Source organism: Dendrobates tinctorius, unplaced genomic scaffold (assembly GCF_039654945.1).
Source record: "Dendrobates tinctorius isolate UK_male_01 unplaced genomic scaffold, ASM3965494v1 ptg000043l, whole genome shotgun sequence".
NCBI lineage: Eukaryota > Metazoa > Chordata > Amphibia > Anura > Dendrobatidae > Dendrobates > Dendrobates tinctorius.
The window spans coordinates 37,384,959-37,403,690 of record NW_027361711.1 but is presented as its reverse complement, the minus strand read 5'-3'; the positions used below and the strand labels follow the sequence as shown (position 1 = coordinate 37,403,690).

At 45.5% G+C, this 18,732-nt stretch overlaps 1 protein-coding gene across 2 annotated transcripts in view; it reads left to right on the top strand.

Annotated features, from left to right (window-relative positions):
- The window catches only part of KCTD16 (potassium channel tetramerization domain containing 16), a 495,172-nt gene extending 477,292 nt beyond the window's left edge, over positions 1-17,880 (top strand). For both annotated transcript variants that reach the window (XM_073575271.1, XM_073575272.1), the window contains exon 3: positions 16,533-17,880. In XM_073575271.1, coding sequence (XP_073431372.1) covers positions 16,533-16,984 — 452 coding nt within the window. In that variant the 3' untranslated portion in view covers positions 16,985-17,880. The remainder of the gene's footprint in view (positions 1-16,532) is intronic.
- The last annotated feature ends 852 nt before the right edge of the window (positions 17,881-18,732 follow it).

Below are 18,732 nucleotides of genomic sequence, written 5' to 3'. Positions count from 1 at the left end.
CACACTAAGAACTACTAAGGGAGGAAGAGCAAGGGAGTAGTCTTATTTCACCTCCTTACATTTGCAAGGGGCAATTCCTTTTGTGATCTTTCACTAGGGGATTGGTTAGATATGTCAGAAGAATGTGAATAACATTCTGGATATGTTTATCCAGCAAAAGATAGATCAGCACTTGGCATACTCGTTATAGTGAAAAAACTTCACACATCATTGGTAATTTTGAGCAAACTCGGTGTGACCTCCCATCAGGTCCAGAAAACAGCAAAAAATTCCAAGAGATTCAAAGCACCAGAGATAACATGAAAAAAAAAACAACTTTTATTCGATTCCCTTAACATCACAAAAAAGCAAAAATAGAAAAGCAAGGTAGACAAGGCAATGTTTTGGCCCTATTTGGCCTTTTTCAAGCACTTGCCAAACTGTAAAAAGCATCACTTGCCAAACTGCAGTGATGAACAGACTACTGGAGAAAGCCAATTGCATAGTAGGTGATGGACGATTTTTAGTGATGTGCAAGGGCTATCATATCAAAACATAAACTACAGACATGCATCTACCTAAAAACACCAAAGAGAATTAGTCACTCCGGGTGGTACCGATATCGTCAAAATTGGCTCTTGGCTCATGGACTATGACTAGATGCTTTGATGATATGTCGAAGAAAATCAAGGCCATCAAAGTGTCTGGCCAAGGAAAAAGGACTGTCACCTATTGCATACACAATTTTAACTGAGTGGTATAAGTGATGGAATATAGAAAACCTATATAGTGTCAAGAGATCAAATATTTGTAATTTTGCTGTTTGGATGCCTGTTATTGGCATTGTCACTCAGCAGGTAGCAGAGGTGGAAAGTGTATACTGACTCCTCATGCATTTCCATCCGTTGAACATAAACACAGTAAATTATTATAGAAAAACTATGAAATGCAGTATAAATTGATTGTGTGCTTAGTAAGGCTTGAAAAATCAGAGCATCCTTGGAGTTTTACTACTTTGTATAAGATAACTATCCATGTAATATATTTGTTTTAGCATTAAATCAGCTCTGTATTTTTTCTCATAAATGGGTTTCATTCAACGCTTACTTTTAATGTTATCATTGATTTTACCAGATACTGAAAAATCCATGGAGCTTTTATTGGTTATGTGTGATTGTAGAGCAATATTTTTTCAGACTGTATAACAAAAACATCCTTAATGCTAATACAAATATTTCAAGCTCCCAATCATGTTTTATATCTAAAAAGTCATAGTACCTTCCTATTGAATCAGCTATGGTATCCTCTAGGATGGATTTGGAGCTTTTGGACATTGATGCTTATGTAAGGTCTGTTAGCGTGGGTGGTCAGGAGCGGGAGCTCCGAGAGTGGACCCTCTGGACCGTGGCACCGAGGGACCCCGGGCGAGCTGCCAGGTGGAACCGACCCCTATACAGGGACCGTTAGGAGCAGGCCCAGGGGTTCGAGTACCACGGTAGCCGGTACCGAGAGGGGCGGCTCAGGATGGACCGGAGTAAGACTGAGACTGGAGTAGGACGGCAGGAGCACTGAAGACAGGACTGGAGTAGGACGACAGGAACACAAGGCAGGACTGGAGTAGGACGGCAGGAACACAAGGCAGGACTGGAGTAGGACGACAGGAACACGGGTAGCAGGACTGAGAAGCTGCTGTGAGGAGCAGCCGAGACAGGAACTGCAGGAGCAGAGTGTGCACGATGGAGCGAGGCCAGAGTGTCCGGAAACACAACGATCAGGCGCCTCCCTCAGGGGGAAGCGGCCTGATATGGCCCCGTCTGGTCAGCCATTGGTCCAAATGTGCTTCCGGGTCAGGGCACAGCCGGAGCATAAGAAGCAGGAAGGAGGCGCGGCCGCGGCCTATGGCGCATGCGCATAGCATGCAGGGAAGGCATCGGTCGCGGGTCTGTCTCAGGTGACCGCCGCGGCCGTCGGGTGGAGAGAGGCTGCGGCGTGGGAGCGGAGGGCGACTGCGGCGTGGGAGCGGAGGCCGGGTGAGTATGGCGGAGCGGTGTAACAGTACCCCCTCCCCTAAGCCGCCCCCCCCCGGAGATTAACAAGAAACCTCTTGAGGATACGGGGAGCATTAATATTCTCCCGAGGCTCCCAGGATCTCTCCTCAGGACCAAAGCCCTTCCAATCAACGAGAAAGAAAGTCCTACCTCTAACCCTTTTCACAGCGAGGATGTCCTGCACTTCAAAAACGTTGTCGGCACCCACCGGCTGAGGACCAAGATCAAGCGAGGAATGGAAACGATTCAGCACCACAGGCTTCAGGAGAGAGACGTGAAAGGTGTTCGGGATCCGGAGCGAAGCAGGCAACCTCAATTTGTAGGCAACTTCGTTAATACGTCCCAGAATTTCAAACGGACCGATGTAGCGTGGACCCAACTTGTAGGAGGGCAGTTTTAGTCGGACGAATTTGGAGGAGAGCCAGACCTTGTCGCCAACACGATACGGAGGAGAATCCAACCTCTTTTTGTCTGCATAGTTCTTCATCTGATCAGCGGATCTCTTGAGTGATGTGTTGGTCTCAGCCCAAATCTTAGAAAATTCCGAGGACAAGGCATTGGCCGCGGGTACCTCAGAGGCAGGGGTTATCGGAAGAGGGACACCAGGATGTCTGCCAAAAACAATGAAAAACGGAGACTTGGCCGAAGACTCACCAGCATGGTTGTTATAAGCGAACTCTGCCCAGGGGAGTAAGCTGACCCAATCGTTCTGGTGGGCGTTAGAGAAGTGGCGTAAGTATCCCGTAAGCGTCTGGTTGGTACGCTCTACTTGTCCGTTGGACTGTGGATGGTAGGCCGAGGAGAAGTCGAGGGAAACGTTCATAAGCTTACAAAGCGAACGCCAGAACTTGGAGGTAAACTGAACCCCTCGGTCAGACACAATGCGTCGAGGTAGTCCATGAAGCCTGAAGACTTGATGAATGAAGATCTCGGCCAGCTCCGGCGCTGAGGGAAGACCGGGCAGAGGGATGAAGTGAGCCATCTTGGAAAAACGATCCACCACCACCAGAATGACTGAGCAGCCCGCAGAGCAGGGTAGGTCGGTGATGAAATCCATGGCGATGTTCTCCCAAGGAACCGTAGGGACAGGCAACGGAAGCAACAAGCCAGACGGAGATCTCCGTGGTACCTTGTTCTTTGCACAGGATGGACAAGAAGCCACAAAATCGAGTACATCTTGGCGAAGTGAGGGCCACCAGTAGTGACGTTTGATAAGATCAAGGGTCTTCTTAGTTCCGGCATGGCCGGCCAGTTTGGAGGAGTGCCCCCATAGAAGAACCTTTTGCTTGAGATTCTCTGGCACAAGCGTCTTGCCAGGCGGAGGAGTAAGCCAGTTCACTGGAGCCACGGTGATGATCCTAGTGGGATCAATGATATGTGACGGTTCCTCCGTGGATTCGTGTGGTTGGAAGACCCTGGACAGGGCGTCGGCTTTGGAATTCTTGCTGCCGGGACGGAATCGGAGCTCGAAATCAAATCGGGCAAAAAATAAAGACCATCTGGCCTGGCGAGGGTTTAGTCTCTGGGCAGACTGGAGATAGGCCAGATTCTTGTGGTCCGAGAAGATGACAAAAGGATGGACAGCTCCTTCCAGGAGGTGGCGCCATTCCTCCAAGGCCAACTTGATGGCCAAAAGTTCCCGGTCACCGATCGAGTAGTTACACTCGGATGGAGAAAAGGCCTTCGAGAAGAAGCCACAAGGGTGCAGGCGACCGGAGGCGGTTCTCTGGGACAGCACCGCCCCGGCACCAGTCGAGGAAGCGTCCACCTCGAGTACAAAAGGTCGATCGCTCTCAGGGCGATGCAGGACCGGAGCCGTGGAGAAAGCCCGTTTTAGGGACAGAAAGGCCTCCTCTGCCTCAGGAGACCAATCCTTGGAAGTAGACCCTTTACGGGTGAGCACAGAAATGGGTCTTGTGATCGCGGAGAAGTGGGAGACAAATTGCCGGTAATAGTTGGCGAACCCGAGGAATCGTTGTATCGCCTTTAATCCGACGGGGCGAGGCCATTTGAGGATGGCAGACAACTTCTCAGGATCCATCCTTAGACCAGCGTCGGAGATAATGTATCCCAGAAATGGCAGAGAGGTCTGTTCGAAGAGACATTTCTCGATCTTTGCATACAGACGGTTCTCCCGAAGACGCTGAAGCACCAGGCGGACACTCTTTCTGTGGGACGAGAGGTCCGGCGAGAAGACGAGGATGTCGTCTAAGTACACGACCACACAGGAGTACAAGAGATCCCGGAAGATCTCGTTGACGAACTCTTGAAAGACTGCAGGAGCATTGCAAAGACCGAAGGGCATGACCAGGTACTCGTAATGGCCATCTCGAGTGTTGAAAGCGGTCTTCCACTCGTCACCTGCACGGATACGGACCAGATTGTAGGCTCCTCTGAGGTCCAGCTTGGTAAAGACCCGAGCCCCTCTGAGACGGTCAAACAGTTCCGGAATGAGTGGAAGAGGGTACCTGTTCTTGATGGTAATCTCATTCAAGCCCCTATAGTCAATGCATGGCCGTAGAGTCCCGTCCTTCTTTTTGACGAAGAAGAACCCGGCTCCCGCGGGCGAAGAGGATTTCCGTATAAAGCCTTTGGCGAGGTTCTCTTGGACGTACTCGGACATGGCGGTGGTCTCCATGGGAGACAGAGGGTAGATTCTGCCCCTTGGGGGGGTTGAACCAGAAACAAGTTCAATTGGGCAGTCAAACGGCCGGTGTGGAGGGAGGACCTCTGCTTCCTTCTTATCAAAAACATCGGCGTAGGAGCTGTAAGCTGGAGGAAGACCCGGGAGGTCTGGAGGTGACCGTGGAGCGGCCGCCAGGCGGACAGGAGTCAGACAGCGAGCTTGGCACGGGTGCCCCCAGCGGAGTATCTCCCCAGAAGACCAGTCGAGAACAGGCTGATGAGTCCTTAACCATGGAAGACCGAGTAGAATGGCGTGAGAGAGCTTAGGTAAAACGTAAAAGGCTATCTTCTCTCGATGTAAGGCTCCGATTTGCAATTCCACCTCTTCAGTGACCAAGGTGACGGTCACCTGTAGCGGTTTGCCATCCACGGTGGCAATCTGAATTGGGTTAGATAGAGTGACTACAGGAATTTGGTATTTGTCTACCTCTTCCGGCCGAATGAAGTTACCCGCTGAGCCCGAATCCACGTAGGCCACCTCGGAACCACGCCTCCCTCCTGAAACCAAAAGCACAGAAATCGTAAGGGGTTGAGAGGAATCATCATCATCACCTAGGAAGGCCTCTCTTACCTGACCTAGGTGGAGTCGTTTCCCTGTCTCTTAGGACAGGTGCGGATATAGTGTGACGAATGACCGCAATAGAGGCACAGACCTTGTGCCCGTCTCTCTCTCTGACGTAACTCGGCCAACCTGAGATGATCTATCTGCATGGGCTCACCCGAAGAGAGGGAAGAAGATCCGACTGAACGTGAGCTGGCCGACTGAGCGAAAGGAGGAACTGACCTGGAGGAGCGCCTGTCTCTCACTGACTCCCGAGCGCGCTCCAGGAAGCGCAGGTCAATGCGGGTAGCCAGCGAGATAAGGTCCTCTAAGGTGGACGGGGTATCTCGACCAGCGAGTTCATCCTTTATTTTACTAGAAAGACCGCGCCAGAATGCCCCCACCAAAGCTGCGTTATTCCAGCCGAGCTCAGAGGAAATAGTGCGAAAGCGAATAGCGTACTGTCCGACCGTGAGAGGGCCCTGGTGTAAGTTAAAGAGTGACTCAGTGAGAGAGGCTAACCGGCCCGGCTCATCGAAAACCTTACGAAACGTATCCAGGAAAACCGGGAGACTCGAAACGACCGGGTCGTCACGTTCCCAGAGCGGGTTTACCCAAGAAAGGGCCTCTCCCTCCAGATGGGACATGATGAAGGCCACTTTGGCCCGGTCCGAGGGATATTGCTGCGGCAGCCATTCAAAGTGGAGACTACACTGATTTAAGAACCCCCTACAGAGCTTGGGATCCCCGGTGAAACGAGGCGGCTTGGCGAGGCGGGGCGTCGGATGAGCAGCAGACGCAGGGGGAGGAGTCGGCACTGCAGCGGCAGCCTGGAGGGCCGACAAGCGACTATCAAAGGAGGCCATGTAGGACAAAATGTGGGTTTGAGTATCTTGCTGCTGGCCCAGCTCCTGTTGGAGACTGGCCAGCTGAGTGGCATTTCCAGGATCGGCCACCTGTAAGGCCGACAAACGGGTGTCCATCGACTTCATGATTGACATAATGCGCCCCTGATTCTCCCGTAGGAATAGCAACTCTTTCTGGGTAGCAGCCGTAGTACCGGCGGAGTCCATGGCCTGATCGTACTGTTAGCGTGGGTGGTCAGGAGCGGGAGCTCCGAGAGTGGACCCTCTGGACCGTGGCACCGAGGGACCCCGGGCGAGCTGCCAGGTGGAACCGACCCCTATACAGGGACCGTTAGGAGCAGGCCCAGGGGTTTGAGTACCACGGTAGCCGGTACCGAGAGGGGCGGCTCAGGATGGACCGGAGTAAGACTGAGACTGGAGTAGGACGGCAGGAGCACTGAAGACAGGACTGGAGTAGGACGACAGGAACACAAGGCAGGACTGGAGTAGGACGGCAGGAACACAAGGCAGGACTGGAGTAGGACGACAGGAACACGGGTAGCAGGACTGAGAAGCTGCTGTGAGGAGCAGCCGAGACAGGAACTGCAGGAGCAGAGTGTGCACGATGGAGCGAGGCCAGAGTGTCCGGAAACACAACGATCAGGCGCCTCCCTCAGGGGGAAGCGACCTGATATGGCCCCGTCTGGTCAGCCATTGGTCCAAATGTGCTTCCGGGTCAGGGCACAGCCGGAGCATAAGAAGCAGGAAGGAGGCGCGGCCTATGGCGCATGCGCATAGCATGCAGGGAAGGCATCAGGCGCTGGTCTGTCTCAGGTGACCGCCGCGGCCGTCGGGTGGAGTGAGGCTGCGGCGTGGGAGCGGAGGGCGACTGCGGCGTGGGAGCGGAGGCCGGGTGAGTATGGCGGAGCGGTGTAACAAGGTCAATATATGTCCCTGCAGCTTTAATGTGTCTGTTTATTTAAATCTTCCACCTATTTTCTCCTGAACATCCCTTGAACTTATGATGGTCTACCACAAGGTCAAGGCCCAGTCAGAGGGCCTCATAAAAGTGGAAACTAGTGAAAATGTAGCAAGTATAACAAGATGCTGTAAGGTTAAAGCATATCAGAAAAGGATATAGTTCTGTCTTGAAAGATCCTATAGGCATTGCCTGCAAAGAATAGTCTAATAGTAGGAAAGATCATTAAAAGAATTTCTAGTTTCAATGTTCAATGCAATTTTTAAAGGGTTTCTATTTTTGGACAACCCATTACCTCCAGCTGCCATTTTATTTAAAGGGAATCTGTCACCTGTTTTTTTGAATATGAGCTGCCGTCATCAACATCAGGGGCTTATCTACAGCATTCTGTAATGCTGTAATTATACTCACCCCAGCGTCCGATCTAGTCCGATGGGTGTCGCCGTCCGGTCAGGCGCCTCCCATCTTCATACGATGCCGTCTTCTTCTTTCCTTCCTGTCGTGGCTCCTGTGCAGGTGCACTGCTCTGCCCTGTTGAGGGCAGAGCAGAATACTGCAGTGGGCAGGCGCCGGACCTCTCCCGGCGCCTGCGCACTGCAGGACTCTGCTCTGCCCCCAACAGGGCAGAGCAGTGCGCCTGCACAGGAGCCACGACAGGAAGGAAAGAAGAGGACGGCATCATATGAAGATGGGGGGCGCCTGACCGGATGGCGACACCCATCGGACCGGATCGGACGCCGGGGTGAGTATAATCTAACTCTTTTTTCTTATCTTTCAGGTTACATCGGGGGTTTATCTACAGCATTTCAGAATGCTGTAGATAAGCCCCTGATGTCGGTGCCGGCAGCTCATATTCGATAAAAGGGGTCACAGATTCCCTTTAACTGTGCTTTACTCACCACTCAGTTAAGTGCCAAGTCTACTATGGCTCCTAATGTCTCTTATTTTTTCTAGCACACCTGGGCAAAGTGCAGCCCACAGGCCACATTCGAGCCTCTGGCTGTCTCAGTCCGTCCTGTGGACCGAGACAGTCAAGGGGCTGGAAAACAGAGGCCCACAGGCCAGATCTGTGCCAACCCGCTTGCTGTCTCCATCTACGCTGACTTCATTGGTGGAGGAGGGGTTGTAAATGGGGAGGCTGTGTGGGGTGCATGCTGCATATGGGGGAGGCTGTTTTGGGCTCATGCTGCATATGGGGAAAGCTGCATATGGGGAAGGCTGTCTCTGGGTTCATGCTGCATATGGGAGAAGCTGTTCAGAGCTTATGCTGCATATGGTGGAGGCTGTTTTGGGCTCATGCTGCATATGGAGAGGCTGTGTGGGGCTCATGCTGCATATGGGGAGGCTGTGTGGGGCTCAGGTAGCATATGTGGGAGGCTATGTGGGGCTCATCCCATATATGGGGGAGACTGTGTGGGGTTCATGCTGCCTATGGGGAGGCTGTGGGACTCATGCTGCATATGGGGGAGGCTGTGTGGGGCTCATGCAGTATATGGGGAGGCTGTGTGGGGCTCATGCTGTATATAGGGAGGCTCTGTGGGGCTCATGCTGTATATGGGCAGGCTGTGTCGGGACTCATGCTATATATGAGGAGGCTGTGTCGGGGCTCATGCAGAATATGGGTAGACTGTGTTGGGGCTCATGCTGTATATGGGGAAGTTGTAAGGGGCTCATGCTGTGTGTGAGGAGGCTGTGTGGGGCTCATGCTGTATGTGGGGAGGCTGTGTTGGGGCTCATACTGTATATGGGCAGGCTGTGTTGGAACTCATGCTATATATGAGGAGGCTGTGTTGGGGCTCATGCAGTATATGGGTAGGCTGTGTTGGGGCTCATGCTGTATATAGGGAGGCTGTGTTGGGGCTCATGCTGTATATAGGGAGGCTGTGGGGGGCTCTTACAGTATATAAGGGGCTGTGGGCGGCTCATATGATATACAGAAGGGGCTGTTCAAACAATGTATAGGGAGATGTCAGCATGATTAATTCTGCTCATTATTAAGTGATACAATTAATATTAATATAATTATCAATAATATAATAATTATAATATATTGATATTAATATTGAGCAGAATTGATTTCAGCCTATTGGTTCAGCCATCCACAGCAGTCACGGTCTCTCATCTGGCCCCTTGGGAAAATTACTCACCTCTGAACTACAGTGTTGTCATGTTGACTGCGAGTTCAACGGCTCTGAGCAGCTTGTGCTGTCAACTTGGGCACAGTTGCTGAGCTGTTAGTGACAAGGCATTACTGCTGCAGACAATAACAGACAACCTCTCAGCGATGGACCCAGGGAGGGTGAGTAAAGCACAGCTTTTTGATTAAAGCAAACCAGTTAAGGAACAGGGGTTTCCCAAAAACCCAGTTTAGGACACACATTGCATTAACTCCTTAACGACCACCAATATGCCTTATAACGGCAGTTGTTAAGGGTATCTATGCCTCAGCACCACTTTTTAACGTGTATAGCACCCCCCAGAATTGGAATTTCTCTGGGGTTTTGGATACCAAGGGTAGCTGAGACCCCAGAGAACATGATTGAGGTCGATTTTTACCAACCCCAGTGTTGCGGTCGCCGTTATTAACAGAATAACGGCGATCGCAAAAAAGTCCGATTTCCCATATAATGGGTTCCCCGATCCTCTACTGGTACCTACGGTGCCCCTGCATCCCCCCTTGAAGTGCCCCTTCTTCTGGGAAGAAAATGGTGGGCGCATGCGCAGAGTGCCCACCAAGATCTGCCGGCCAGTACCCGGCAAGAGTAGGACATTTTTCCCATTGGTTCAATTTGATCACTGTGATAGACCCTATCACAGTGATCAAAATTAAAAAAATAGTAAATCAAACCCCCTTTATCACCCCCTAATTAGGTATAAAATAATAAAAAAAGTATTTATTTCCATTTTTCCAATAAGGTTAGAGTTGGACTAAAGTTAGGGTTGGGCTAAAGTTAGGGTTAGGGTTGGGCTAGGGTTAGGGTTGGGCTAAAGTTAGGGTTTGGGCTAGTGTTAGGGCTATGGCTATGGTTGGGATTACGGTTAGGGTTGGGATTAGGGTTAGTGGTGTGTTAGGGTTAGGTTTGTGGTTAGGGTTATGGTTAGGGTTGGGATTAGAGTTAGGGGTGTGTTGGAGTTAGGGTTGGAGTTACAATTGGGGGTTCCACTGTTTAGGGACATCAAGGCATCTCCAAACGCGTCATGGCTCCACCATTGATTCCAGCCAATTTTACGTTCAAAAAGTCAAACTGTGCTCCCTCCCTTCTGAGCCCTGCCATGCGCCTAAACAGTGGAATTCCCCCATATATGGGGTATTGACATACTTGGGGTCCGTTTTCTCCTGATACCCTTGTGAAAATAAAAATAATTGGTTCCAAAATAAATTTAGTGAAAAAAGTGAAAAGTTCATTTTTTTTCTTCCACACTGCTTTAGTTCTCGTGAAGCACCTGAAGTGTTAATAAACTTCTTGAATGTAGTTTTGAGTACCTTGAGGGGTGCAGTTTTTAGAATGGTGTCACTTTTGTATATTTTCTGTTATATTGAGCCCCCAAACTCACTTCAAATGTGAGGTGGTCCCTAAAAAAATGGTTTTGTAAATTTTGTTGGAAAAATTAGAAATCGCTGGTCAACTTTTAACCCTCATAATGTCCTAACAAAAAAAATATGTTTCCAAAATTGTGCTGATGTAAATTATACATGTGGGAAATGTTATTTATTAACTATTTTGTGCGCTATGACTCTCTGGTTTAAGGGTACAAAAACTAAAAGTTTGAAAATTGCAAAATTTTCAAATTTTTTACCAAAAATCTGTTTTTTTTCCATAAATAAATGCAAGTTATATTGAAGAAATTTTACCACTAACATGAAGTACAATATGTCACGAAAAAACAATCTCAGAATCAGTGGGCTACGTTGAAGCTATAACCTCATAAAATGACAGTGGTCAGAATTGTAAAAAATTGGCTTGGTCATTAAGTACCAAACTGGCTCTGTCGCTAAGGGGTTAACATGAATTCTACTTTTGTGAGCATGTAAATATAAACCACCCACATTTTATGTCCATCTAGTGTGTAACATAAAAAAAATGCTCAATGGTAACTAATATCTTAAAAAAATAAAAGCCCAGTGTTACCCGTAGTTCTTGAATCCCAGAGGTTCTACTGTAAGCTGTATCATTTTGTCACAACTTTGGGGGGCAGAGCGATTCCTTTTCTCCTTGTGATTCATTTACTTGTAGGAAGGGTCCAGCTACCTGCCACAGTTCTTAAGCTAAGCCAGTCCCCTTCACTTCATAACTGCCACGTAATCGGAGAAGGACCTGTAATGGAGAAGCTAATGCACTAGTCCAAGTCAACCAGCACATTCATATACATTATGTCACCAACACCTATAGAGGAGACGGAAACTCCTAGCCACCTGAGACTATGACAATGTTATTTTACAGAGGAACCTCTAAACTTTCTGGATTATGTGACTCTGGTAAAAAGGGGCCACTTGCAAACCTATGAAGGTTTTTTCGTTTTTTTTTTCATCATTTAAGCATTTTAATGTGTGCATATATTTTTACAAAGTTCATTTTGGATGGCTGTGCTACATTTATTTTTACAAATACTGTATATGGTGAGTAAATGAGGCAGAAACAAAGTAAAAGAACTTGAAAAGGGCAAACATCTCAGAATCTAGCCCGTACAAGCAGAAATCAATATCCTTCATGTATAAGTTTCTTGCAAATTTACACGTCCAGTTTTACACAGTGTCACTCAATAGTTTTTCCTAAGGCAAGAATTAAATAACTTTCAATTTAGCCTGTATTGATTTTTGGCTCTGTATATAGAACAGGGTCTATAAATGTTCTTGGACTGACTATTTGCAGACTGGTAGACTCCCACCTCTCTAATGTGACATTTCATCACAATCCTTACCCCTCCAGATTGCTCTCATATGAAATTATCACAAAATTAGTACCAAAACCAAGTAAACAAGTGGCACTTCAAAAATCATCACAAATACACAAATGGGTTCTGGTGCAATTATATATCAGACCCAATGAAGAGATCCACAAAAATTAATGCTAAAAAAATAATTTTTTATTAATATCATATTAAAAAGATTTTTTTTAAAATATTTTTTTGGCACAGAACATGTTCACAAGAAAACCACCAGAAAGGGGCACTAGCGTAACACCCGATATAAATAAATATATCTAACCCAAACATGGTAGTTAAGCAGAAAAAAAAATCACTAAATGCACACCAATAGTAATGGTATAAGGTCATATATCTTAGAATCAACTACAAAGTACATAGATTGGAAGTTTATAGTAAACTGGCAAGTGCCACTGATAAAATAGGTACTGAAATTTCTCCAAAGAGATTATGCAGCCTAATAGTATATACATAAAGCACACAACCCCGTCTAGTAAGTGAAATGAAACTGCAAGGATATCTACCTGGAAATAGGTGGCCAGTGATCCAAAAGGAAAGAGTGAGCTGAGTGTGCCACCTCTCCCCGATGCGCATTTCGCCCGCAGCTTCTTCCGGGGGCGTTTTTTACAGAGGCATAGGAGGGCTTTTTCTATCATGGTAGGGTCAATCAGAGCGCTGCATAAAAATAAGCAAAGCGCTCAATTATGTCTGACTCCAGACATAACGGCGCATGCACCTGTCAATTCTTATGCACCTTTGAAAGGTATTTCCAGAGTTACGCTAGCTGGACCGCATGCTGGAATGCAAGCGGGGCCAGATTGACGCGCCCCTGGAAATACGTAGAAAGATGACGTAACACGCATGCGGTTCCAGCTAGCGTAACTCCAGAAATACCTTTCAGAGGTGGAGAAGAATTGATGGCACATGCCCCATTATGTCTGGAGTCGGACATCATTGAGCGCTTTTGTCATGGTCTGCTGAGTTTTTGGGATTAGGTGGTTTTAGGCTTAATCTGGATGGCCTCACTCTTGGATTCTGTGAGGCTTCTTATAGCCTCATTGTGGGGCCATTCCTGTCACTTATACTTTGACCCTTGGCCGAGTGTGTTTGACCCTGTTGTGCCTGTGCCAGTGCTTTGTGCCTGTGCTACATTACATCTGTCCGGTTCTGATTTGGCTGTGTCCCTGTACCGAGTTTTGCCTGCACCTTTTTTACTGTGCTGCTCTCTCTGTGTATGACCTCTTGGCTACGTCCTGACTACCCTTTGCCTGCTTCTCTTTTACTGCACTGCCCTCTCTGTGAATGATCCCTTGACTACATCCTGACTATACATTCTGTCTAATCCTTTGGTACTATCGTGCTATCTTGTGCTTTGACCTCGGCCTGATCTGGTTTATGTCTCTGTCTATGCCCCTTGGTAACTTTGTCCCATAGTTACCCTTCTAGGAGTTTTCCTTCAGCTCCTAGCTCTCTGGAGCTTAGGCCACGCCCCCAGCAGTCACATGCTTCAGGTCCTGTTTGTCGGAAGCACGCATCTTCACCGCTGCTGCCTCGTTCCACAGTTTGTTTTACTCAGGACACGTGCACTGGCTCAGTGAACAAGTGCAGTATGGTGTTCCTGACAGATTTGCTTATTTACTTTTTTCTCAGCAGTTGGAAACCCAACAACCAGTAGTTGTGGGAATGCCCCTTTACAAAAGAGTGATTCATTTATCCATGTCCCAATGATGCATTTTTTTTCTTCAATTCTGATATACATGGTCAAATTTTCCAAAGTTACAAGTATTTTATCAAATTTAGTAAGCCCAAAACTGAAATATGCACTATGAAAATGGTGTGTGCTGCATTTATAAATTGCATTTCCAAAATGGATGTATAAATTGTATAGGATATCACTTTCTTAGATAATTTTTAGCACATCAGAAAAAATGTATATCTTTATATTAGTTGTTTTGAGTAGATGGCCTGTTAGGGTTGTTTGAGATTATAAAGAAGCCTTTGTCTATAGATTGTGTCCAGTTTTGCATCATTGCCTCAATAAAGCCATGGGCAAGTGTGGGTTTATTTTTGGGGGCAACAAAAACCCCTTTCTGTATTTGTCATCTCGTCCCTTTTAATTTACATGACCATCATTGACAATGATAAAAGTAACCTTGGTACATAGAGCGAACCACAGGGAAAAAAATGCCATCTTTTACTATGTATGACATCCTATTGAATGAATGATACTGCAAAACAATCCTCACATTTCTGAATGAAACAAAGTACCGTATATAGAACAGAACAAAATGTTTCACTGTGCATTTTTGCCATGATCACCGCAAAAGAAACAATTTCATCCATGCTGATGTAGTATTGGCGGGATAGAAGACTTGTTTGGTTCTTTTCTATATGATTCTGCCGGCAGTAATGTATTGGCCACTGAAGCCATGTAAAAATAGGTTTTCATAACGACTTGGCTGTGAGATTGGAAGTCACACAATAGTGAAATTGGATTGCAATGAATTGTAGGGCACCATATTGAATGAATTGATGTCAGGTTTATGGGAAGCAAGATGTGCCACAGTCCGCGCTGCTGAATCCACAAAATCACCTGGGATGCAAGATGTAGTAACAAAGTACTGCTTTATTCTTTCCTACGCGTTTCGGCGCCCTTCCTGGCACCTTCCTCAGGGATCCCTGAGGAAGGTGCCAGGAAGGGCGCCGAAACGCGTAGGAAGGAATAAAGCAGTACTTTGTTACTACATCTTGCATCCCAGGTGATTTTGTGGATTCAGCAGCGCGGACTGTGGCACATCTTGCTTCCCATATTCTCTGGCAGTTTTTCCACTTTGGAGTGGTCGGTGGAGGTCCTGCAGCAGCTGATACTGTGTTATGTCTTCAAGCCAGTTGTGGGTCACACAACCGGAATAGGTGAGTGGAACTGCATTACACCACTCACATCGTAGTGTCACTAGTGATAGGGCACTATTGCACCTCTTGTTCCCCCACCCTTTTTGTATTGATGTCAGGTTTGTATTTTCAGAGTAAACGTGTTTTACTTTTTGAGAATGTTGAAGCAGTAGTTGAATTATTCACTGAAAATGCAGAGTATTTAACCACTGAGTTTGTAAAATTTGACTATGGATTCTTTAATAGAATGCGTTTTGCTCATTTGGATTCAAAACTGGTTGTGTTCTTGTCAAAACACACAACTCTAATGAACACATGCACATTGCATATATAAAAGGAAAATTGATTTCCTAATAGGAGTAATGGCATATCGCTAGGATTGGACTAGGAAAACACATACCTTTATACAAAGACTGTACAAAAACCCTGCAGACAGGGTTGGGCCTGCTGACTCGTAAAGATGCATTCCACTTCAAACATTTCTGGCATATCCTGGATATGCCAAAAACGTTTGACAGGTTCTGGTTAGAGTTGAGCAAATTTTTCAAAATTCGGTTCCGATTGTGATTAGCGCCGAATATTGTTTTTGGAATATTTGTCGAACACAGCCAAACGTCATTGGAGTCAAGGAGAGTAGAACTGAACAGATATGTTCGGAACTGATCAACAAGCTAAATTCGGCGCAAATAGGGTACCAATATTTCACGAATATGGCAAATTCAGATTCAGCAACCGATTCCGAACATATTTGCTCAACTCTGGTACTTGTCTACCTCTGGGATTTTTAATTGCATTGATAATGGGCAGTACTGATATTAGGGAACATGAATTTGAGACACGATTATAATATGGTAATATAAAATAATATAATAGATATTACAGCTTCTCCTCCATCAGTTTGTCAAGACTTCCTTGCAGTCTGTACAGCTAGCTTGTTTGTAAAATAGCAATTGATTGAGGGTCATATAACCAGAGCCACTCATCAGTCTTCACCAATTAAAAACACTGCACAGTTTTTCAATTGGCAGAGGCTGAGAAAAAGATCTGGTCACATGTTCCTCCTTCAGCAGCCATTTTAAGAACAGAAGAACTGTACAGTTTGAAAGGCAGGCTTCAATAATTGGAGGAGGAGAACCTGTAATTAGGGATGAGGAGACCCATGGAGTTCCGGGTTTTGGTACTCAACCCAAACTTTTTGGCAAAGTTCAGTTTGGATACCAGAACTTTACCCAAACTTGAACCAAAACCTGAACCCCATTGAAAACAATGGGGACCCTAACTTTTCAGCTGGAAAATTCTCTCTCTGTTTCTATGGAACTTTTGCAGCACACTTCCAGGAGAAGTCTGTGATCAGTGTTTAGCACTAGACACTAACTGTCCGGTATGAACCTCAAACTTTTAAGTTGAGGTTTGCTCATCTCTATCTGCAATACTTATTACTATATAACGGTATGATATAATAAGTACCAAAAAATCAAGTTCTTAACACATTTGCTAATATAAAGATTTAGTGGTAAGCCCCTTTTTAAATAACCAATTACTGTTAAGCTCAAATATTAGGTATTACCTGCTGTAATGAGTGCATTAATGAACATTCCTTGATATCATTATATTTATATTATTCTCTGTGTTTTTTGCAGGAGGCCCTTCGAGATGGACATCAACTCATTGTGACTGCTGCTGTAAAAACACAAAAGGGGACAAGGAGGGTGAAAGTGGAACATCTTGCAATGAACTCTCTACATCAAGCTGTGACAGCCAATCAGAAGCCAGCTCTCCTCAAGAGACAGTCATCTGTGGTCCGGTGACCCGCCAGCCCAACATACAGACTCTAGATCGACCACCTAAGAAGGGACCAGTCCAGATTCTGCAGCAGTCCGAAATCCGACGGAAAAGTGACCTTTTACGAACTTTAACCACTGGATCTAGAGAATCTAACACTATTAAAAAAAAAATTGTGAAAGAAAAGCTTTCTATTGAAGAAGAGTTAGAAAAGTGTATTCAAGATTTTATGAAGATAAAGATACCAGAAAGATTTCCCGAGAGGAAATATTCCTGGCAATCAGATCTGTTACGAAAGTACCATCTATAAAGAGGAAAAGGGGGTGGGTTATTAAAAATCACAAATTTATGGTACATGAGACCTATTGTTCATTTGATAGATTGCCATGTCCACTAAAACTACTGCCTATATACATAAATCACCGAAACTCCACTGCTGCTGACTGGACCTGTTACCCCGTCCTATATCCTCTACTAGTCTACTAGATCCAACCAGCAACACTGGCATTATCATTACTAGTTACAGGGTATTATTTTTCTTTTCTCCGTGGAAGCACAATCTATTATTTTTACTGATATATAAAATGGTTTCTTCAAACACTAACAGCACAAGCACAGGATTGGTGAACTTGTCACTGGAATTTTAATTTTGTAATTATTTGTTCTTTTTGTTGTTTTTTTTCTAAAAAAATCTCTGTTTTTATTTCATTTTTCCTTTCAAAAAAAGTGAATGGAAGAGTGTCACTTAAAAAAATGCATGTTTCCTTACTGGAGAATGGAGGTGGTTGAGTGAAATAGAAAAAAAATATATCATGATGGTTTACATTTAGTGAATATATTACTGCATAAATTCTTGGTCTTGTTATATCCTTGTTACTCTGCACTTTCTTTCGAGTTGAACGGCTGCTTTTTGTGGTCATATAATCTGTGGCTGCTTCATTATCTCTATTTTTGTAGGATTCTGAGATGTGTGGATGGTGTTTTATCACAGAGAAATAAAAGCCCTCTCCCTTATTTTAGTCTACAAACATCCGTCATCTACGTGGACTCCAAGTAGGGAAACATTTCTGTTCAAATGGACACTTGGCCTTGTCAGCAAATAATTACTGACCAATGTTTGCATAAATACAGGGCTTTTGTGGTGAAAAAATAATGTGTAAAAATCATAGATGTACAAGTGCATAATAAAGTCTTAAGTGCTCATTCACACAATAACTCTTGATTTTTACACCGTTTAAGGCAAAGTTTGGTTGGAATAATTCTAGTTGCAGAAAGGACCTTTAGAAAATATGGGCAAGTTGTCAAAGTGATGGAATTTTGTAATGCCTCTTACCACTTAGATATGCCACATCTTTTTAAAATTATTAAGGTATTTATCATTATACGTTCATTAGTGATGGGCGAGTACACTCATTGCTCGGGTGGTCTCCGAGTATTTTGGCATGCTCGGAGATTTAGCTTTTGTCGTCTCAGCTGCATGATTTGCAACTTGTAGACAGGTTGAATACATGTGGGAATTCCCTAACAAACAGCATTTTATACATGTATTCAGGCTGTCTAGCAGTCACAAATCATGCAGCTGAGGCGACAAAAAATAAATCTCCGAGCACACCAAAATACTCGGAGACCACCCGAGCAATGAGTATACTCACTCATCACTAACGTTCATCTTTATATCTCATTTGTATTCAAATTATTGAAAACATACAGTCATATGTTAAAGTTTGGGCACCCCTATTAATGTTAACCTTTTTTCTTTATAACAATTTTGGTTTTTGCAACAGCTATTTCAGTTTCATATATCTAATAACTGATGGACTCAGTTATATTTCTGGATTCAAATGAGGTTTATTGTACTAACAGAAAATGTGCAATCTGCATTTAAACAAAATTTGACCGGTGCAAAAGTATGGGCACCCTTATTTTCTTGATTTGAACACTCCTAACTACTTTTTACTGACTTCCTGAAGCACTAAATTGGTTTTGTAACCTCATTGAGCTTTGAACTTCATAGCCAGGTGTATCAAATCATGAGAAAAGGTATTTAAGGTGGCCACT